Below are 23524 nucleotides of genomic sequence, written 5' to 3'. Positions count from 1 at the left end.
GATCGGTGGCCATATATCTAGCCATTATAAAATACAAACAAACGCAGACACGAACTGAGAAACTTATTAAATATAATAATCATTCAATATAATAATCTCTGTGGGGTACATGGAACCTCACTTTGCACTAAAGGACCGTCGTGATAACAATATTAATTGAGGTTAATTAATGTGTTACTTTCAATACTTATATCCTTGTAATTAACTTGTTGTTTTATTTTTAAATAGGTTTTATTGATGTTATTAACAATTGTAAGTCACAGATTAAAGTTGTGTTTATTTTTTTTATATTGATATATAAACTAATCACGCATTATTATAGTCATAATAATTTTTAGTCGATATATGCTCATCGAAGCATATGTATATGTAAAGCGATTGTATTAAAAAAATACAGTCATATTTTTTATTCAATTAGGATTATAAAGCTTTTTTATAGTATAGCTAGGCGGACGAGCGTATGGGTATGTCATGTCCCTTGTGCCTGTAATTACACTGGCTCACTCACCCTTCAAACCGGAATACAATAATTACAAGTAATGCTGTTTTGCGGTAAAATATCTGATGAGAGGGTGGTACCTATCCAGACGAGCTTGCACAAAGCTCTACCACTAGTAGCCTCTTTTGAATCGTCATGTTACAGTATTGAATTAAATGTCAAGCAACCACCGGCACAGAATGTATTCTATAGAGAATGGGGTGTGCTACAAGGATCTAACTTAAGTCCTATTTTTTTAAATATCTTTTATAACGATATTGCTTTATATCTAACACCAAAGTTTTTACGAAATGAAACAAAAAAAAATATCAAAAGGTATTTATTGAACGTCACACTATACGCTTAAGCGATACAAATACGTTAAAAATATATATTTAAAATAGGGATGTAAAAAAATACAATTATATTATGTAAACAAGAAAAGTATTAATTATATTTTAATGGTATGTTTTGTTTCACATGCTAACCTGATGTATTTTCGGAATGCTAATTGATGTTAAGAAATACTATTAAATCTGATTTAATAAAAAATGCCTTTATGTTCAATTCGTAATTCAAAATACAGAATACACATTGTTTACAAAGGCAAAAAACTCAAAGCTTATCATAGATTGAATACTGTCGCTGTGATAATTTCGAAAAAAAAAATTTGGAACATCTTTGCCATCTGGTCACCCATGGGATTTTCTTTATATAAAATCATTAATTAGGTCATTTACAAAAGTCATATACTATGATTTCATACAGTAGAAACTTCTTGATGTGCGATAATAGCTTAATTCGTTAGTGAATCATTCTCATTAGTAAATCTTTAAGAAATGTTGATGTTAAGTTGTTATTGAGATGAATTGTATAATCTTATAACGCTTAGCGTTAAGAAACAAATTGAAAATGGCACTAATAATGCTGTCTCATTCGCGCATTCATTGTTAACAAATTTATACAGCGTGCAAAAAAACAGATTTCTTAATAAAGTTAAAAATAATTTATAATATCACAATGGTTTACAAGTTTTATATAACTTCTCTTTCTCCTCTTTTATTCCTTTATTTTTTCTATTCTTCTGTTGATTCTTCTTTATCTTGGTATCCTTTCCTTATATTCTCCCCTTCATTGATATAAATTGCACCAATCAGCTATATTCAGTTCATTAAGAACATAATCAAGTTCTTGTTGAATAAACCACTCGTTGTTTAATTATTTTCCATCTCGTAAAATGCGTGACGAAAATTTACAACGAACGTACATACTCATGGCGAGATGGCCCAGTGGTAAGAACGCGTGAATATTAACCGATAGTCGTGGGTTCAAACCCGGGCAAGCACCACTGAATTTTCATGTGCTTAATTTGTGTTTATAATTCATCTCGTGCTTGACGGTGAAGGAAAACATCGTGAGGAAACTTGCATGTGTCTAATTTCATCGAAATTCTGTCACATGTGTATTCTAACAAACCGCATTGGAGCAGCGTGGTAGAATAAGCTCCAAACCTTCTCCTCAAAAGGGAAAGGAGGCCTTAGCCCAGCAGTGGGACATTTACAGGCTGTTGCGGTACATACTCATAAACTCATATGTACGTACGTTCACTGTTAATTTCCATCGCGTTTTTGTAACAGACATACATTCCTCTAACCGTAGATAGATCGAAAAATTCAGCTTATTACTGTTTAGTTTAAGATGATTAGCCCGGATCTGACACGATCATCGGTTATGATTCACGCGTTCTAACCACTAGGCCATCTCGACTTTTAAAATAAATTATGTATTTAATAACAATTTAATAGATTAAAAAAATAATAAGTATGAGGAATATTAGGTAATGTATTAACTTTTTAAAAGTTATAAAATTAAAAATTATATCAAATAAAATTAGATTTTTTTTTTGTTAACTGTACGATCTGTCAAAGCATATATCGCCAGTTTCAATTCGCTTCATTAAATTCAAGTGTTTTAATACTAATTTCCATTCGCGGCTTTGTTTGCATGTTGGGTGTTATAGTCTTGGGTGTTGGGCATCCAATGTTCTATGCTGTACTATTGGCAGGCCAACGTGTGTGGAATATTTCATCATGTTTGCTCGAGTAGTTAAGACGTGGAAACTTAACAAATAAATCGGCTCGATTTGTAAACATATTAGCTTAGAAGTTAACCGTGTCATGATATCATGGTATCTTATAATAATTGTCAAAAATATTATTAAAATAATATTAACAACAAGCTACAAGGACTTCAGCTGTTAAAAATCCCATCACCAAGAAGCAGTTTTGACATTTAATTTCTTTTGTTGTTGTTTTGTTTAATTATCATCCTGAAGTGTTCTCAGACGAATGACCTTCTGCTACCCTGAAATGTAAAATAATGACCAAATTAATTATCATAAGAAAATATTACTAAAATTATCTAGTGTTTAGAATAATTTTTTATGCTTAAATATTTGATTGAGTGGTGGAAGGTTCAAGCCCGGACACCAGCATAAGCACCACTGTGATGTATGTGTTGGCTTAATTTGCTTATATGCTCGCCGGGGGTGAAAATCTTGAGTAACCTGCATCACGTGTTCCCCTCCTCTTACAACCCGGGTTCCTTCAAACGAGGCGTGAAGAGGCATCTTGCGGGCCGGCAAGGCGAAGGCGGCCATGGAGTACCGGCTTAGAATAGTACTCCCCCAATCTCATCCCGTGGGTGTCGTAAGAGGCGACTGAGGGACGGGGAAAAGGGGGGATGGGAAGCAGCGTCCCCCCTCCCATAAACATCTTACCCCCCTACTGCGCTCGCCAACACGCCTGCCCAGCGCGGCGAGTATGGGCAAACCCCTCCCTTGATGGCAGATGCGCCCAAAAAAAGGCCCCCAGTTACCGGCAAGCCCGCTAGGCCCGACCAAGGTAGCGGTCGCGGTATCGGCAGGGCAGGGGGTGCTAAGAATCACCGGTTCACGGCAGGGTACCGTATAAAACGACTGCACATGGCAACGTATACTGGACGCTCGATGAGGCTGGACCATCACCTCGCCGAATTAGAAGTAGAGTTAAGTCATATAAACTGGCATATACTGGGGTTATCTGAAGTCCGAAGACAGGGGAAGGACACGATAACTCTAGAGTCCGGTAACTTACTCTACTTCCGCGAAGGTGATAACCTCTCCCAGGGTGGTGTCAATTTTCTAGTCAAAAAGGATCTCATTAGCAGCATTGTGGAAATCAGTAGTGTGTCGAACCGGGTAGCGTACCTTGTCCTAAAACTTTCCGACAGGTACTCCCTGAAGGTCGTACAGGTATATGCGCCAACTTCGACATACTCTGATGATGTGGTCGAAGCGATGTACGAGGACATCGCAAAGGCCCTCAACGACACCTCGAGGGCCCACTACAATGTTGTTATGGGAGACTTTAATGCCGAAGTGGGAGTACAAGATAGCGGTGAATCAAAAGTCGGACCTTACGGCTTGGGCTGCAGAAATCACAGTGGGCAAATGCTGGTAAACTTTCTCGAAGCGCAGGGGCTCTTTTTGATGAATTCTTTCTTTCAAAAGAAGCCTCAGAGGAGGTGGACCTGGCGAAGCCCCGATAACGTGACAAGGAACGAGATAGACTTTATCATTTCGAATAAAAGGCACATATTTAGAGATTTTTCAGTGATCAACAGGTTTAATACCGGAAGTGATCACCGCTTGGTTCGAGGCACTCTAAATATCAACTTAAAAGCCGAAAGATCGAGAATGATGAGGTCTACTCTCCGACCTACCATGCTCCAAGCTGCTCAAGGTTCCGAAAAGTTCCAAATGGAACTTGAAAATCAATTCACCGCGTTGGAAACCATAAGCAGCATTGATGAGAGAACCGACACGCTGGTCAAAATACTGCAAAACACATCCCGCAAGTGTTTTCCGCCACAGAGAAGAGACAACGCACCAAAACTCTGAGACACTCGAGCTCATGAGAAAACGACGAGAACTACCATCGTTTTTGTCAGATAAGGCCTTAAACCGAACAATAAAAACGCTGACGCGACGCGATCTCCGACGCTCCAATACCCGTGCCATCAAGGCTGCGATTGAGCAAAATCGGGGATCGAAAGTGTTCGCTCGCAAGTTTGGGAGGCCGCGTCTGACAAAACTTAAAACTGAAAATGGTGGGGTCGTTACCTCTAGGTCTGAGATTGTCGGAGAAGTAGAGAGGTTTTATGGGCAGTTGTTCTCTTCAAGATCGGATAAACCCGTGGGAATCAGTATTGATGACCAGCGCGCCCCTCTTATGCGCCATTACTCCGAGGAGCTCCCGGTCGTTGACCAAGGAGAGATTAGGGCGGCTCTAGAACAGCTTAAAAACAACAAAGCTCCGGGAGATGACGGAATCACAACAGAGTTGCTTAAGGCAGGCGGGACTCCGGTCCTGAAAGAGCTAGCAAGCCTCTTTAATTCCGTCATCCAACATGGCAAGACCCCGGAAACGTGGAGCGGGAGTGAGGTGGTACTGTTTTTCAAGAAAGGTGATAAAACCCTCTTGAAAAACTACAGACCAATCTCCCTCCTGAGTCACGTGTATAAGCTGTTCTCAAGAGTCGTCACGAACCGTCTCGCCAGAGATGGTTCGTGACGATTGACGAGTTCCAGCCCCCAGAGCAAGCCGGCTTTCGATCAGGCTACAGCACCGTAGACCACATCCATACTGTTCGGCAGATTGTGCAGAAGACCGAAGAGTACAATCAGCCGCTGTGTATGGCATTTGTGGACTACGAGAAAGCCTTCGACTCCATCGAAACCTGGGCAGTGCTCGACTCATTGCAGAGATGTCATATCGATTGGAGATATATCGAGGTACTGAGATGTCTGTACAACGCCGCTACAATGACTGCCCACATCCAGGACTGTAAGACGAAGGCGATCCAACCGCGCAGAGGGGTGAGACAGGGGGATGTAATATCCCCGAAACTGTTCACCAACGCGTTGGAAGACGTTTTCAAGACGCTGGATTGGACTGGGTGTGGAGTCAATGTAAACGGCGAGTACATCTCACACCTTCGATTTGCCGACCATATCGTCATCATAGCAGAGTCGCTGGACCAACTCACCAAAATGCTGCGTAGCCTAGGCGAGTCTTCCGGGTGTGTCGGTCTCGGTATAAACTTGGACAAGACCAAGGTCATGTTCAATAGGCATGTTGTGCCGGGACCGATATACGTCGAGGGGAAACCTCTCGAAGTTGTTAGTGAATATACCTACCTAGGACAGATAATACAAGTCGGTAGGAACAACTTCGAGAAGGAAGCCGATCGAAGAATTCGCTTGGGATGGGCAGCATTTGGCAACCTTCGTCAAGTCCTCAAGTCGTCTATACCGCAATGTTTGAAGACGAAAGTCTTCAACCAATGCGTCTTACCTGCCATGACATACGGTGCCGAAACGTGGACACTAACTGCGGGACTAGTCCACAAATTCAAAGTCGCTCAGCGTGCTATGGAGCGAGCTATTCTCGGAGCATCATTGAAGGATAAGATCAGAAATGAGATTATCCGGAAAAGAACCGGAGTCACCGACATAGCTTGCAAAATTAGCAGGCTGAAGTGGCAGTGGGCTGGTCACGTATGTCGTAGGACCGATGGCCGTTGGAACAGACGAGTCCTAGAGTGGAGACCGCGAATCGGCAAGCGCAGCGTAGGGCGCCCTCCAGCCAGGTGGACCGACGACCTTAAGAAGGTGGCGGGCACCAACTGGATGCGGAAGGCGGAGGACAGGGAGCTTTGGCGCACCTTGGGAGAGGCTTATGTTCAGCAGTGGACAACGATTGGCTGTTGATTGATTGATTGATTGTTATCTATGTGTTGGATTATCAATTAATATTTAAATAAATTATATAAGCACCGCCGAGATGGCCCAATGGTAAGAAGCTTGAATCTTAACCGATGATCGTGGGTTCAAACCTGGGCAAGCACCACTGTATTTTCATGTGCTTAATTTGTGATTATAATTCATCTCGTGCTCTACGGTAAAGGAAAACATTTTGAAAAAAACCTGCATGTGTCTTATTTCACTGAAATTCTGCCACATGTGCATTCCATCAACCCGCACTGGAGCAGCGTGGTGCAATAAGCTCCAAACCTTCTCCTGAAAAGTGAGAGCAGGCGTTAGCCCCGCAGTCAGTCATTGAGACAGTGAGGAAACCTGCATGTGTCTAATTTCATTGAAATTCTTCCACATGTGTATTCTACCAATCCGCATTTTATATAGTAAAAAATATTAAACTTATTAGGTAGTAACGGTAGTCTAAATAAAAAATAATGGTTTTGGTTTTGTAACTCGCAAATATCCATATTAACTTAAAAAGACGCAGTTTCAAATTCCCTTTATTATATTAATTATTCATGAAAACTTAATGGCATTTGTTTTTATAAAACAAAAAATAGCAACAGCCTCAATATCTATGTACGGTATATAAGCATAATGTATACATAAAAGACGACGTTTTCTATCTATCTGATATTTCATTACAACACTAAAAACCTCCCTAACACCCCCCCCCCCCCCTCTATCTTAGGGGGATATTTAAAAGTTCGAATTTACGACTGAAACCCGACGTATGCGTCTAGGCGACACTTTTCACGTTACCGCGTGAAGTTTGTTTTATCTGTGCAATGTAGTTAAAATGTGGTTTAGTGTCAAGAGTTATATCTAAAAAGGATATTTTTAAATGTTTCCACATAGTATTATTTACACTAATATTGTAATTGAATTTTAAAACCCAACTTATTGAGATACCTCAATGCTGGTGATAATTCCAAAATAAAATCTAAGTAATTATCATTGTTTGTATCATGGTTTTGATAATATTTTTATGTGTTCGAATCATTGGATTAGGTTATACAATCTTCGTCACGATAGCATGCGAAAGCGATCCCGAGGCGCTCCACGTTAAGACGGAAAGGGTACTGCTGGTGTTTTAGTGGGTATTCCTATGTTCGAGGCGCACTCGGCGCCTTGGACACCGGCGAGCCCCACATACTCCCCGTTCATACGCGTTTCCCCCACAGTTCCCGTGGGGAAAACGCGTAACGCGTTTTTCCAACGTTAAAAAGAAAAGGTTTTAAAACTTAAATATGGTTAATTTCCGATTAATCTTACTAATTTACTTTAAGTTAGCCTTCATTGGGCGTTTAATTATACACAATACAAGTTTTTAAACGGAAAATAACACGTTATGCATATCACGTGTTGCAATGCCTATTAAAAAAAAAACAACTAGCGCACCACCGCGTGCAACTGTACTGGAAACTTTCGCGTAAGTTTTTACCGCCAAACTAGCGGTTGTATGTAATGTATGTATGCATTTAAGGTGCAAGTATAGATTTATGTTTTTTTTAACTTAACTAAATAACGATATAAACCGTCTTATAAATTTGATCCTGTGTCTTGAATCGCTTAAAATAAATAAATAAGAATCAAAATTAGAATTTCGATTAATTCGAAAAAAAAAAAATTGTATTCGAAGACTGAACGATATTGAAAACAAAAATCGAATGCGTTCCAAAAAAAAAAACAACTATCAGTAAATCGTAAATGTAATAGACAATTCTAGAATTCTAGAAACGATATTTCTTCTCGGCTACAACATACATAGCCTTGCAATTTAGTCCCTGATTTATGTCTCAATCCACGATTCTAAATAGCCGAGACTTTATTTATTCGCATTAAAACGAGAGATTTCAAATTAATTCGCGCAGTTTCGATGTCGGCGCAGAAACTTAATTTTACTTTAAAATTTTATTGTCTATAGCGCATAATTTTTATGTATATAGTTCATGATCACATAATGTATTTAATTTTTATATACACGATGTAATTTTTACGTTTACTAAAATTAATTTTTGAATAATAATTGATAATAAAAAAAAAAGTTAAATCTCTTTTAATATATCCGTTGTAGGGTGCGTGAGCCAGTGTAATTACAGGCACAAGGGACATAACATCTTAGGTCCCAAGGTTGGTGGCGCATTGGTGATGTAAGCGATGGTTAACATTTCTTATAATGACAATTTCTATGGGCGTTGTTGACCACTTACCATCAGGTGGCCCATATGCGCGTCCACCTTCCTATTTTATAAAAAAATACTCAGCGCTTCTTAGAAGTAAATTCGAGATATGTATCTCATAGTGGAGGAGCGTAGCAGATAACGATCACAATTTTAAATATATTAATTCTTCTCAAAAGAATGCACTTGGTTGGTTGCATCAGATATTCTATCGCAAAACAGCAATAGTAAGTATTATTGTGTTACGGTTTGAAGGGTGAGTGAGCTAGTGTAACTAAAGGTAAAAGGGACATAACATCCTAGCTCCCAAGGTAGGTGGTTTATTGACGTTACATTTAAAATTTCTTTCAGACCACTAGAACAGTGCCCAGTAGTGGGGTATTTATTTTTACTGAAACGATTCAATGGAAAAATATCTCAACTCAATTAGCTATTTGAAAATCGAACGCACATAAAACAAACGATAAATTTCAAAAAAAGAGTTAGCTTAAATCATTAAAATATAAGTATAGAAAAACAACAAATCCATTCGCAAGACAACACTATAAGAGTAAACTCATTCCGAGTTCTTTGGCCTCGAGAGTCATTAACCGGTATTTTGTACACATTATTCAGCCTATGAACATTAAATTCGAGTGCATTTTGTCGAGCGCGAACAAATACGACATCGTAAATCTAGAATTTTCTAGAATTTTAAGTCTTGGCTTGTGTCAGTGAGGATGAATGTTCGAAAAAAAAATATGTCACAGATTATAAACGCGTGTAATAAACTAAGAAATGATTGCCAAGTGGAATATGTATGTGGGAACAATAAAAATTCATTCCTTGGGCGTTTTATACATTTAAGTTAAACTTGGCCGCAGTAATAACTCGTGGAGGAACGTGATGTTCGAATAAATTGCAAAGTACATAGACTGTAGAGAATATAGTCGTGTGTGTGTCTGGTCGATATTTTAACTTATATTTTGTATTGAAATTGGGGGTATTTTTTAGCTCGAATGCTATTTTATTACTATTAAATAACTAGTTTTAGCCCAAATTATGAGGAGGGGGGAGAGGTGCAGGTGTTACCCTATGCCATTTTCTGTACCCATAATAACGTGTAATAAAATTTCATATTCAGCAACGTCACATTAACTATTTTTTCTTAATCTGATTGTAATTGGGTGGCAGTTGATGACGCAATAGACCACCAATGAACGTTCAGTATTTAGTGAGATTTATATATGCCCTTTATAAGCGTTTCGCTGGTTATTAGTTCATGCAGGTCTTAAGATGATTAATATTTCTTATTTTATAACATAATGCTATTTATAAGCGTGCACTTGAACTAAGCTTGTTGAATCTAAAAATGAATGGTTATATACTGGAGAACACAGTAACGTATTAATTTGTTTGCATATAACAGAGTGATTTAATTGATGTTATACTATCAAGCAATAATACTTAAAATGTTGTGTTCTGACCTTTTTATGTTACATGTAATAGTCACCTGATGTTAAGTGGTCACCACCGCTCATAGCCATTGGCGATGTAAGAAATCCAACCTTGGGAAGGAAGACGTTATGCCCCTTGTGTCTGTAGTTATACTGGCTCCTCATCCATCAAACCGAAACGTAACAATACCAAGTATTGCTGTTAAGCGGTAGAATATGTGATGAGTGGGTGATACCTACCCAGACGGACTTGCACAAAGCCATCATCAAGTTACAAAGCGATACCAATATACTCGTTGAATTTAAGAAATTTTCTCTTCTGCTTTTGATTATTTATGTAATATTCGCCAAGGTATGTTTAATTTAAATATATAATTATGACGTTTTGATCGATTTCGATCACGGCGACCTCAAGGGAAACTAGCAAAACTTATTATAATGTTCTCTATTCCTTAACTCTCATGATCCGATGAGATGGAAAATGCGACACGATTGGAAAGAATTCAGGACCAACGGCTTTAGATACTAGGTTTTTTGTCTGTACCCTTATCTCTTTCTGACATTTTACTCTCTACTCATTTCTTAAACAATTTAAAAAAAGCATTTGTTCGAATTGCATTCCAAATTTAAAACCTAAATCTACAACAGATAAAGTAACAGCAAATTTAACTGTTTATATTTTCGAACAATACAGAAGTAATTCTTTCTCGAAATGAATTCGTTAATATTATTCATAACTTCCTGAGAGCAAAGACTAATGGAAGTGGCGAGTGTGTTTTGAGCGAGGTTCAGGTTGGAACTGGGGTCCAATTTTAATCGTAGTGAAAATCCACAAATGTTTAACTTAAAAGTTTCCTAATAAACCGATCTGATCTATCTGAGTTTTTATTTTATTTGTAGGTAGGCTTCATTAACACCTTAAACAAGAAACAATAATACAAACAGAACAAAACAATACAAAGTTTTGCTGTTTAGTGTCGTCGAGTCCAAATGATTTAAGCTAAGATTCAAATCGTCGAACTCGACCATTTTGATTCTTACAAGTCGCTAGCGGTATTACTTTTAATTGAAATGTTCTGTCGTTCTATATCTGATTTCCTTCTCCTTTAATTAAGACAGAGGTAGAAAAGAGAGTGATTGTTTGTTTATACTAAGCTTTATATTTCCTGGCAGGAGAGGTTCTTTAGTTTGTTAATCATGGTCAAATTGGTCTACAAATAATCGTTATTTTTACGAGTATATCCGCTGATTTATTTATAATAATAAATATACTGTTAATTAATTATTGTATTGTTTAATATAAATGTCTTTTTAAAAAATAGGGTATCATTACTTAATGATTATTTTAAACACTAATTCAGAAGAATCAGGATTCAACGTCTTTATTCTTTGGAGGTGTTTTAAAATTAATAAGTGTATTCCATCATATTCAATTAACTAATACGTTTCAAGAAACAAAATTATTAAAAAAATGAAACAGATATATTATAAGCATTTTTCGTTGCAGAATATATTTCCGGATTTTTTCGAATTCGAATCATGGATAGATGCTGTGACTTGAGTGAAACAAAAAAGTTTTAAAAGGATACAAGCCATAGCATCGAAATCAAGCAACTCTGATTCCACGTTGCTCATTGTTAATGAAAAGAATGTCCGCTGACACGTCTGTTCGTCAACCTAATTACTAGAAACTCATCATGATTGATTATGCGAAATCAGCGGTATTTTGTATCGGATATTTTTTTTTTATATTAAGCATCTATTGACGCACCCTGGGAGTAAAACCGACTCTTTAGCCGAGACGGCAAACGATATGACGCTTATATCATACTCTCTCTTTGCCGTCTCTCTGTACACCCTTGTGTGTGCATGGCACTCATGCTACGTTTTGTTATTATAATATTTAGATTTTTTTTTCATTAACGAAGTCCTATGTTGTTAATTATTTTACTCCACATTTATGTATTAGTTCTTACTTAATCATTAATTCTTTCAATAAATCAATTCAAATGAAGCATATCTGGTGCGTTCCTTTATATTTTATATAATTATTGTTTTATATTTTTATTGTGTCTACAACACCGATGTTCTGGAGAAACTAGCACTTATGTATAAGATATAATTTTGTTATTTTAATAATAAAATTATAAATTTGTCTTGTTTTGTAATTACTTATGATTAATTTATAAATGGAAATTGTTTTGGTTTAAGAATTGTTTTATATTTTTTATTTTATTGTAATTATTTCACTGTTTGTTTCCTGTACACTAAAATAAATAAATAAATAAATATTATTATAAATTTTAATATTCCATACTCGTAACAAGTTTTAGCATCCTAGTATTTACTATATTATGACAATCATTTGAACTGAGGAATCACTTGTACCATTTCTAACGTACTACATATTCTGTGGCTTTCTCGGTTTTTTACGGAATAGTCTAAGATATACAGCGCAGCGTAGCCGTTCGGACTACGCTCGCTGGAAGCCGGCCAAATGTTCCCGGTTGCATAACCAGTTGTATTTAAGGATATTACATATACATATATAGAAATGATCACTGCAACAGTAGCCAACAGTATTGTCCTGTATCCTATTCCGTTGTACAAAATCACTAAATAAAAATGTCTATACATTTTTTATAGCGACAACGACTGACTATTAAGCCACCTTTGTCTATTTTGGTTTTTAAAAAAAAACATGTCAGCCATTTTAAACTTCTCGCTGAAGTTTTCATTAGATTCGATTTTTGAAACTCAAAATTTTGACAATTGCAATAATTAATGGTCTTAGAGTGGCTATTTAAAAAAAAAAAAACCTAAATTGAAATATGCTCTATTCAAAACTTCTGACAAGTAGTTTCGTAATGACACGATTTAATAATTAAATTTAAAACTAACCGGTTTTGTGTAGATTCTACCGGATACGCTATGAGTAGGTACCTTTTAATTAGAAAGGTCGATTTGTTGGACTGGGAACTGTTCTTGATGAGAACTGTTGTTGTTGTTGTTGTTATTTTTTTCTAAAATATGTCTAAGCTACTTGCAGTTACTTGATATTCCGCAATCTTCATTGGAACTTTTTCATCTGACTCGTTCTACGTGTCGGCAGTACGCTTTTGGAATATATTACACGAGTCCATATGTCATGTTCTTTCAAGAGACGCCTTCAGGCGATAAGTTAAATTATATATATATATATATATATATTATATATATAGATATATATTTGCTGTAATGTGGGTTGGTAGATATACATGTGGCAGAATTGAAGTGTAATTAGACACATGTAGGTTTTCTCACGATGTTTTCCTCAACCGAGCACAAGATGTATTATAAACACAAATTAAGCTCATGAATGGTACTTGCCGCATTTGAGAACACGATCATCCGTTTAGATTCACGCGTTCTAACCACTGGGCCATCTCGGGTCTTCAACATACATATGTGTATGTATGTACATGTACAAAGTAAGAAATATTATAACATTTCTAAAATATGTAATACTATGTAATTGCCTTTTTTTTCTCACCAGAGAAAGCTTTCAAAGGGCAAGGTTCCCTTAGGGGGGAGGACCGGGTTATGTGGGATTCTTACCCACTAAAGGTGGTAGAACTTTGTGCAAGCTCGTATGGATAGGTACCACCCACTCATCAGATATTCTACCGCAAAACAGCAGTACTTGGTATTGTTGTGTTCCGGTTTGAAGGGTGAGTGAGCCAGTGTAATTACAGGCACAAGGGACATAACATCTTAGTTCCCAAGGTTGGTGGCGCATTGGTGATGTAAGCGATGGTTGACATTTCTTACAATACCAATGTCTATGGGCGTTGGTGACCACTTACAAACAGGTGGCCCATATGTTTTTCCACCTTCCTATTCTATAAAAAAAAAAAAAAACTACTACGATGGCTCCTTGAACCGGTAAGTGCTGTTAGCATACTTGCCACCATTCCACGCGGTCATGATTTTTATATATTATTTGAATATATTTTATATATGTATGTATATAATATACTTACATTTCCTTTTTTATTTTTCGGTTTCGTTCTTGATCACAGATTAAAACACCTGAAAAATAAATTACATTTATGTATTAAGTTTGTATCAATATATGTCATAATGTAAAAAAAAAAAAAAGTAACAGCCTGTGAATGTCCCACTGCTGGGCTAAAGGCCTCCTCTCCTCTTTTTGAGGAGAAGGTTTGGAGCTTATTCCACCACGCTGCTCCAATGCGGGTTGGTGGAATACACATGTGGCAGAATTTACGTGAAATTAGACACATGCAGGTTTCCTCACGATGTTTTCCTTCACCGTAAAGCACGAGATGAATTATAATCGCAAATTAAGCACATGAAAATTCAGTGGTGCTTGCCCGGGTTCGAACCCACGATCGTCGGTTAGGATTCACGCGTTCTTACCACTAGGCCATCTCGGCTCTGTCATAATGTAAAATAATAAAATTAAAAACTAAAACCTGACGACGGAAAATAATGTGCTACTAAGTAAAAAAAAAATATTATTTATCATCTACCAAATAGGCAATTTATGTGTTTCAAATAACACATACATATATATGACGGGTCGGTTGGTTGGTTTAGTTGGTAAATGCTTGCCATTCACGCCGAAGGTTGTGGGTTCGATTTCCACCCAGGACAGACATTTGTGTGCATGAACATGTCTGTTTATCCTATGCTGGGTGTAATTATCTATATAAGTATGTATTAACAGAAGAAAAGTTGTATATGTAGTGTATAAGTTGTCTACTTTCCATAGTACAAGCTCTGCTTAGTTTGGGATCAGATGGCCGTGTAAAAAAAAATATACAGTATAAGATGGTAGTCGTGGTCACTATCTTGCTCTAACGGTTGCTTACTAGCGTATTTTTTACATTATTATTAGTGTTTTAATATAAACTTTAACTCAAATAATAGTAAAAAAAAATCATAAAATTATTTCAATAATCATAAAAAAGGACAAAAAAAAATATCGATTTATTTAATAAACAAATGTGTTCGGTTCTATGAATAAAAATGTCTTAAATAAACAAAATTGTTATTCGTGGACTATTTAACTATTTATACACGATGTAACAACTAAATCTATGAAATAAACAAACAATTTAATCTAATATTATCTGTGACACAGTGTACTGTTTATAAAGAAAAAAAAAATATTCCACAACAAAACAGTATTTTACATAGAAATTATTGGAGCGATATCTAACTGTGTTATCTAACAAAAGTTCCGTAGAAAAAAAACAAGTGAAGTTCGTAAATGGAAATAAATATATGAAAGAATGATTGACCGACTGAATGAATGAATCGAATGTGTCTAGCCTTGAAAATTTACATACGGATTCCTTATACACAGTAGGTTAGCACTGGGAAGGATTATTGAAAATTCTAACACGTAAGTGATAAGGGAATTGAAGTTTGTATGAAATAATATTAATATAATTACAGGCACAAGGGACATAGCATATTATTTCTTAAGGTTGGTGGCGCATTGGCGATATCTACTTGGTATTGTTGTGTTCCGGTTTGAAGGGTGAGTGAGCTAGTGTAAGCGATGGTTAACATTTCTTACAATGCCAATGTCTATGGGCGTTGGTGACCACATACCACCAGGTGGCCCATATGTTCCTCCGCCTACCTATACTACAAAAAAAAAAAAAGAAAATTCTTCAGTTTTGAAGAAACAAAACGGAAGCTATGGAAATTGGTACTTGGCAATTATGACGCAAGCGAAGCCGCTGTAAAGCGTTAGTTTCGTTTTATATAAAACGTGTTAATATTTATTATTATTAATATGAATATATATTTTTGTTAAAGTTGATAATATGACAGTTAAAGATTCTGAACGACGAGGGACACCAGCCTACTGTAATAAATTATGTTATAATCTAAAGCCATGAGATAAATAAATTGTAAGATGGCTCAATTTGAATAACACGCTTTTGTTAGATTATAGAACGAAATATATAAATAAAAAAAACATATAAAGCTACCACCAGTTTGGAATGTAGATTCTACCTATAGCGACCGACAAAAAATCCGTTGCATTTTCATCGAAAATACACGTTTTTTTTTTAAATTTTATATTTGTATTTTATTATTAAAATCAAGTAATCACTTAGTGCTTAGCTTAGCCGCTCTTTTACTCATGTAATACATAATCAACTATATACAAATTTTATATGTCCTATATGGAAATCAGCGACTTTTTTTATTTTGGTATTTCTTTATATATTGTCTTTTAATATATTTTAATTTATTGATAGGAAAAGTAAGTTTTTATTGCAGAAACGGGAAATCAAAATGTTTTTAATCAAATAGACTTTTATCAATCAAGGTCAAGCGCGACCGCCGCTTCGGAATATCGATTCTACAATTACAGTAACAGCCTGTTAATATCCCACTGCTGGGCTAAGGCCTCCTCTCCCTTTTGAGGAGAAGGTTTGGAGCTTATTCCACCACGCTGCTCCAATGCGGGTTGGTACAATGCGGGTTTCTACAATTAAGAAAATCACAAATTCGTATTAATCCACGCAGTGTTTTATAAGGAAGGAAAGCATACGAAGGATGTTTTACTTTATGAAGTTAGAAAAGGTGGTTTTCGTGTTAATACAATGATTATCGCTGATTATGTTAAAATAATTGATATTATACTGCTTAAAATTTATATAATATTGATGTAAACATATTTAATTGGAAGTACGCCTTTATAATGGTATTTTGTTACTTGGTAGTAAAGCTTTGCGCAAGCTCGTTTGGGTAGGCGCAACCCACTGTGTTTATGTAAGTTCTTGGTTGAGTGAGCCAGTAACTATTGGTACAAAAGACATAACATTTCAATTCTCAAGTTTGGTGGTGCATTGGTGATGTAAGCAATGGTTAATATTTCTTATAGTGCTAATATCTTTAGGAATTTGTGATCATTTAATAAGACAATATAAAAAAATATATTCAGATGCGACAACCTGTCATTAGTTTTCCACGCAGGCTAAATAAATATACATAAAAGTAATACTTACATTATATATATCCAACACCTCTAAACCTAAAAACACCATCTGAAAGCAGACTAGTTACGAATAGTTAGAGAAAATACCACATTATTTAATTAATATATGACAATAGACCACATAGAAAAACAGAAATGGCAACAAGATTTGTAGTATGTAACATTTTGTGGACATTTAAAACATACTTACGTGTTCTAAACATTTTTAAACCTATGTATCAATTTACTACAAAATAACAACATTGTAAATTCGACCGAATATTTTAATCTATTTTTATGTTGAGTCATTTCGCCTTTAGATTATTTACCTTTTAGTGATTAAAATTAAAAAATAATTTAATTTATAACAAAAATTGATCGTTTTTTTAATAATAACTGTATAAGTTCTAGTATTTATTATTAAATTAATTAATGATTATGAATTAAATACCTATAGCCTTTACTCATACACGTTGCTTAGCGGCTGTTTAGCTAAACATTGATTTTTCTCTTTCCGTCATCACTGATTTGACATTCGAAAGAAGAAGACAGCATTGTTTTACCAGTCACCCCTAAACAACATTTATAAGTAAAGGTTTTAATGTGTAATTAATGAAATATATTATAATTTAAATAAAGTGATAAAACATAATTTAATATATAAAATAAACAATTAAAAATATGATACCCACTGAATTAGTAGCCAATAATTCAACGGACACCGAAACAGAAAAAAAATTTATAAATACAATATAATAAATAACTTGGATGTAAATAATTTCATTATAACCGAGATGTATATAGCTTATACTTAATATAAGGTGATATATAGAGCGGAGAAACGTCATAGCACTCTACACTCATCAAATATCTTTATGCAATAATTATTACAGTCAATGTCATGCGAGATGTCACTTTCGGACAATTCACGAACATGTTCTGCGATGAGGTTCAAAGCTTATAGAATTCGATTTATTATACGCTCATTTCAACTACGTCATACCTTAGTATAAAAGTTCTTTTAAATAATGAAGTCGATGATAAACGTTTTTTATAATAAATTTACATCTACACAAATAAAATTGGACTGACTGTTTTTGATTTCTTAATTTATAATACCTCTGCTACCCCATACCTATATATACCTAATAATTTAAATATTTGATACATATATTTCAAATAGGCGCCTTTAAGTAGTACATAATACCTATTGAAACGAGATTGTCAAGTATTTGCTACCAGCGTGTCCTTCGTTACTTTGGTCATATAGCGCGAAGGCAGCCTGACAGCCTCGACAAGCTGATGATGCTTGGCAAAGTAGAGGGAAAACGACCAAGTGGCTGCAGCCCCACACGATGGTCTGGCCAAGTTACCAACCTCACTGGTCTCCAAGTGACCACAGCCCTGAGGAAAGCTGAGGATAAGAAGGATTCACAGAGATCGTGACCCAGACCCTAGATCAGAGTGGACGCGACCTTCTGCAATGAAGTAAACGATCGAGAAGAATATCTATTAAAGAATACCTATTGAAATTGTGGCCCGAATAAGTACCCCTAAGTTTGAATGCGTGCATATTCTTAATTTTTGTTTTTGATTATTATCTAGCTCGATGATGAAAGGAACCTGCACGTGTCGAATTAAATTCCGCTATTAATCCATCAATTCAAATAAAAATGTTTTTTTTTAAACAGACAATATAAATATAATACAAATACTTCTTTTTTAATGAAACTTGTAAATGAAATAAAATTAGTTCCTACACGAGATCCAGCAATCTTACAATCTATGGAATATCATCAGATATATATTCAGAAACAGAGTAATACACTTTGCTAATAAAATTATTTTTAATAACAAATTGAATTTCATTAAGACTACGTATACCTTGTGGATTTATTGATTTCATTAAGACGGAATTTTGGAGTTATTATTTTATCTTTATTTCTAATGTCAACCCGTATTGAGGCAGCGTGGTGGAATAAACTCTAGCTTCAAAAGAAGAAGAGGTCTACAAAGGTCTACTAGGATCTACAATCCGTCCAATTTGAAAAATAAACATTTGGTTTTAATAGCCAATATATTAAGAAAGGTTATAGACTATGAAACATCGAAAGAGTACCGTATTATAATATACTTTAACCTTCAAATCTTAAGGTATACATTTCATTGAAATAATAAATATAAACGCTCTTTTAAAATATCGTTTCTATACCAGAAAAATGTTATTCAGTATTTTTTATTATACTAGACCATGACTGTGCAGATTCTATGCCATTTACTGACATACGGCTTATGATAATCATAATATAGGGTCAAAAAACTCGTCATGTCTGACGTGAGGTCAACGTACTTTGATCCACGTGTAACGTTCGAATTTCAGCGAAATTTCTACTGAAATTATTGAAATAATAGTGTCTTTTAAGTTCTCTGTCTGGTTTGCCAGTTATGTTATTGTTTCTTTTGTTAAATTTAATTTGAATAAATTAAAAGTAGTGTTTTATTCCATTTAAAGTTTTATATACAGTGTGAAACACATATTAAAAGTCTTATCTATATAAGTGTGTATTTACAAAAGAAAAGTAGTATATGTAGTATATCAGTTGTCTGGTTTCCATAGTACGAGCTCTGTTTAGTTTGGGGTCAGATGACCGTGTGTGAATAATGTCCCAGGATATTATTATTATACGTCACACTTGTGATTTCAAAATTAACGAGCCATTTTTAATAGGGACGCTTTTGAATTGCGTGTCTCGTATACCACCGTAGTCTACTATTCGCAAGTAAAAACGATCGCTTATTGAAGTCTAAAGATTTTTTAATATTGTTTAAGATAATTATTATAACGATCAATTTTTGTTATAAATAATATATATATTACTCGGAAATCGGAAATGAATCGGTAACGTTTCGTTACCGTTACATTTTAATGAACTAGTTATGTGATTTGCCATTTTTGGTTTAACCTAAGGTAAAATCACGTTTTAATGTCTTAGAATTAAATGTAAATAATTAATGAGATATGATCTTATAGTTCTGTCACCTCTGTGTGCTATAGCAATGATTTCTCTCATGCTGTGTTCTGTTTCCGGGCGGCGCTCGGGGCGCGGGTCAGCCGCGCGCGCCAAAATTTGCCTCACAACGTCACGAGGGGGAGCCCCAAGCGGCGTGGGCCGCGACGATAGACCCAGCTGCAACCAAATTTATCATAAATACTTTTGAATTCTACAAACATAAAATAATAAATTATTCAAATAAATAAATACAACCATTTGCAAGATGTGTAAACACATTACACCGTTAATGTTCAACGGAATTTAGAATGACATGTCCCATGTGTTCCTGTAATTACACATGGTAAGGGAATGCATTAGGTAAAGCGAACGCTTATGTTGCGAAAGCGAAAAAGAACGAAGATAATCGAGTATAAAACATGTCGATCTTTACAAAAACCTTGGCTCCAAATCCAGGTAAAAACTATTCAGTTTTCAAGTACTTAATTTATGTAACAGTAACAGCCTGTTAATGTCCTACTGCTGGGCTAAGGCCTCCTCTCCCTTTTTTGAGGAGAAGGTTTTTAGCTTATTCCACCACGCTGCTCCAATGCGGGTTGGTAGAATACACATGTGGCAGAATTTCAATGAAATCAGACACATGCAGGTTTCCTCACGATGTTTTCCTTCACCGTCAAGCACGAGATGAATTATAAACACAAATTAAGCACATGAAAATTCAGTGGTGCTTGCCCGGGTTGGAACCCACGATCATCGGTTAAGATTCACGCGTTCTAACCACTAGGCCATCTCGGCTTTTATGACTTAATTTATGTGTATAAATTAATCTCGTGATCAGTGATTATCGAAAAAAAATGCGGGAACTGGCACTTAAATGATATCTTGTATAGTTTTTATTACTGAAATTGTATTGCGGAAAAAGCTCTCGAGGCCATATCTTGATAAGAACAAGACGCCTTTGCCTAATAGATTACAATACTTTAAATCACCAAAACAGCCATGTGTAAAAAAAAGCAAAGAAGAATATATGTAAAATAAATGCCATGAAAGACAGTCTTATTGCAAATGCAACAGACACTTCCAGACCGATGTCATAGTTAATATCTATAATGATTCATATAAATAAAACTAATAATCGTCTATAAATTTCTTGAAAACTATGTTAGCAGCATGGCTTGTGTTCGAAACTTTCAGCTGTTTATCTTACGAACCAAAACTTTGGGCTAATATCAGAGTTTCATAGCTCAGCCAGTTGATTGATACTATGTAAACATTATGTTCGTATATATTTGTCTTATGTGTAACTTGAAATTCGACATTTAAATGTGATTATTCACCTTGAGTTAAATTTTCAAGGTCAAGAAGTTTTGACAAAAGAGGTTTATTTTACGAATATATTTATCTTGCTTTTATTACTTGGAGGTACTATTATCCCGTCTGGGTAGACACCACCTACTCATCAGATATTCTACCGCTAAATAGTTGCACTTAGTGTCGTTTTGTTCCAGTTTGAAGCATGAGTGAGCCAGTGTAACCACAAACATGAAACTTAATATCTGATTTTCTAAGGTATGTGGCGCAAGGGCGATGTAAGGTTTATTTTTTATTTTATAAAATAGGTAGGTGGACGAGCATGGTAAGTGGACACCATGCCCATGGACATTGACATTGTAAGAAATGTTAAGCATCGCTTACATCCCAAATGCGCTACCAACCTTGGGAACTAAGATGTTGTCCCATGTGCCTGTTCTGGCTGACTCACTCACCCTTCAAACCCGAACACAACAATACCGAGTACTGCCATATGCGGTAGAAATTCTGATGAATGGGTGGTACCTACCCAAACGAGTTTGCAAAAAGCCCTACCACCAGTAAACGTACGGTTAATATTTCTTACAGCATCAATGTCTATTGGCAATGGTGAACACTATGTAGTAGCCCATTTGCGAGGCTGCCTACCTATTGTAGAACGAAAAAGCACCGACAAGTAACACAGTTACTCTTTTTCATCAATCATATACAATCAAATTTATATATAAAAATCAACGATAATCAGCTCATTTTTTTATAATCTTATACAGATTTGTATATTTATAAATAGTATTTTTAATATGAGCCCTCATTTTATTCATTACAAGGCTCTTACTGCGCATAAAATATTCAAGCATATGGTTCGAAATGTAGGTTGTGGCGAACTGGCAAGGAGCACATCATATAAATTATTCACATATGTTTTATGTATTGCCTTCCGTTATACATATTTCGCTTCATATTAGAACACTCGTCAAATGTACAGAAATTTTGTATTTCTATGTACCATTTTTAGGATAAGTGGAGTCAGTATAATAACAGGCACAAGGAACAACATATTAGATTCTATAATTGTTGGCTGTCGAAGGCAACGAATGATGGAGATGAATGAGTGCTGTTGGTCAGTTCGCATCGGGTGGCGTCCGTGTGTTTTCCAATTTCAGTGATTAATGCTATTAGCTGTTTATCTCCTTATAACTGATAGTGGGTTCGCTCGAAGGTTTGTTTATTTCGATCCGTCAACCGTCACACACACATATGTATATATGTATAAAATGATGAATTATACTACATACTACTACTTTACTGATGGTAGAGCTTAGTGCAAGCTCGTCTGAGTAGGTACCACCCACTCATCAAATATTACTTGGTATTGTTGTGTTCCGGTTTGAAGGGTGAGTGAGCCAGTGTAATTACAGGCAGAAGGGACTTAACATTTTAGTTCCCAAGGTTGGTGGCGCATTGGTGATATAAGCGATGGTTAACATTTCTTACAATGTCTATGGGCGTTGGTGACCACTTACCATCAGGTTGCCCCTATGCTCGTCCGCCTTCCTATTCTATATAAAAAAAAAATAAAAAAAATATTACCTTGGCGAGTATCTGTGTTTTTATGTGTTCGAGTCTGGCCGGCTCGGGCGTTGGGACGTGAGGGTGGTGCTTGTGCGAGGCGGCGGCGGCGCGCGGCCGGCTCGGCGCTAGCGCGAGCGCCGCACACAGTAGGAGGCAGGCGCGCATGGGCGCCTAGCCGAGCGCGCTCAGCCCGCGCCATCGGCACCGCGCCCTCGCGACATCTCCGCGCCTGTGATGATTGAATTCAGTTGTAGATTCATAAAATAAATGTACATCATTACAAATTAATTTGTTGACAAAAAAAATTGTAATTGAAATTACTAACAATAATAAAAAGAGTAAAATAAATATTCATATGAATGTTATATTAAGAATATTAAAGTAACTATTAGCGTAACTATTAACGTTTTTTTTAAATACTTTTTAATTTTAATGTGTAAATAATTTATAAAATAAATTTGTATGATCAAGTTTCGTAATGTAAAATGTTATTTTATTTATATAGTTTTTAACTTGGGGCTCTCAGTCGGCTGATCATAAAGGTGTTACTTCAATGAAACATTGAAAAAAATGTATAAAAGTCAGCGTTCAAATATAAAAATTAATATTTACGTGAAATTAAAAAAAATAGTACCATAATACGTTGATTATAGCAAATACAAATAAA

General features: G+C 35.7%; 1 protein-coding gene and 1 long non-coding RNA gene across 2 annotated transcripts in view; both read right to left on the bottom strand.

Moving 5' to 3' along the window:
• Window positions 1–984: 984 nt before the first annotated feature.
• On the bottom strand, window positions 985–14051 carry LOC126778005 (uncharacterized). Its single transcript, XR_007670118.1, has 3 exons — window positions 13980–14051; window positions 6507–6599; window positions 985–2842 (listed from the first exon to the last, which is right to left on the bottom strand). It is a non-coding gene; the product is annotated as an uncharacterized LOC126778005 (long non-coding RNA).
• Window positions 14052–16593: 2542 nt separating this feature from the next.
• LOC126777947 (uncharacterized) overlaps window positions 16594–23524 on the bottom strand; it is a 63129-nt gene continuing 56198 nt past the window's right edge. The window contains exons 2-5 of the mRNA XM_050501270.1: window positions 22876–23086; window positions 20004–20151; window positions 16995–17044; window positions 16594–16599 (exon numbers count right to left, since the gene is read on the bottom strand). Of these exons, the coding sequence (XP_050357227.1) occupies window positions 16594–16599; window positions 16995–17044; window positions 20004–20151; window positions 22876–23022 (351 nt within the window). The 5' untranslated portion in view covers window positions 23023–23086. The remainder of the gene's footprint in view (window positions 16600–16994; window positions 17045–20003; window positions 20152–22875; window positions 23087–23524) is intronic.

The sequence above is a fragment of the Nymphalis io genome, chromosome 24 (genome assembly GCF_905147045.1).
Source record: "Nymphalis io chromosome 24, ilAglIoxx1.1, whole genome shotgun sequence".
NCBI classification, from domain to species: Eukaryota; Metazoa; Arthropoda; class Insecta; order Lepidoptera; family Nymphalidae; genus Nymphalis; species Nymphalis io.
This window is presented reverse-complemented; position numbering and strand designations above follow the sequence as displayed.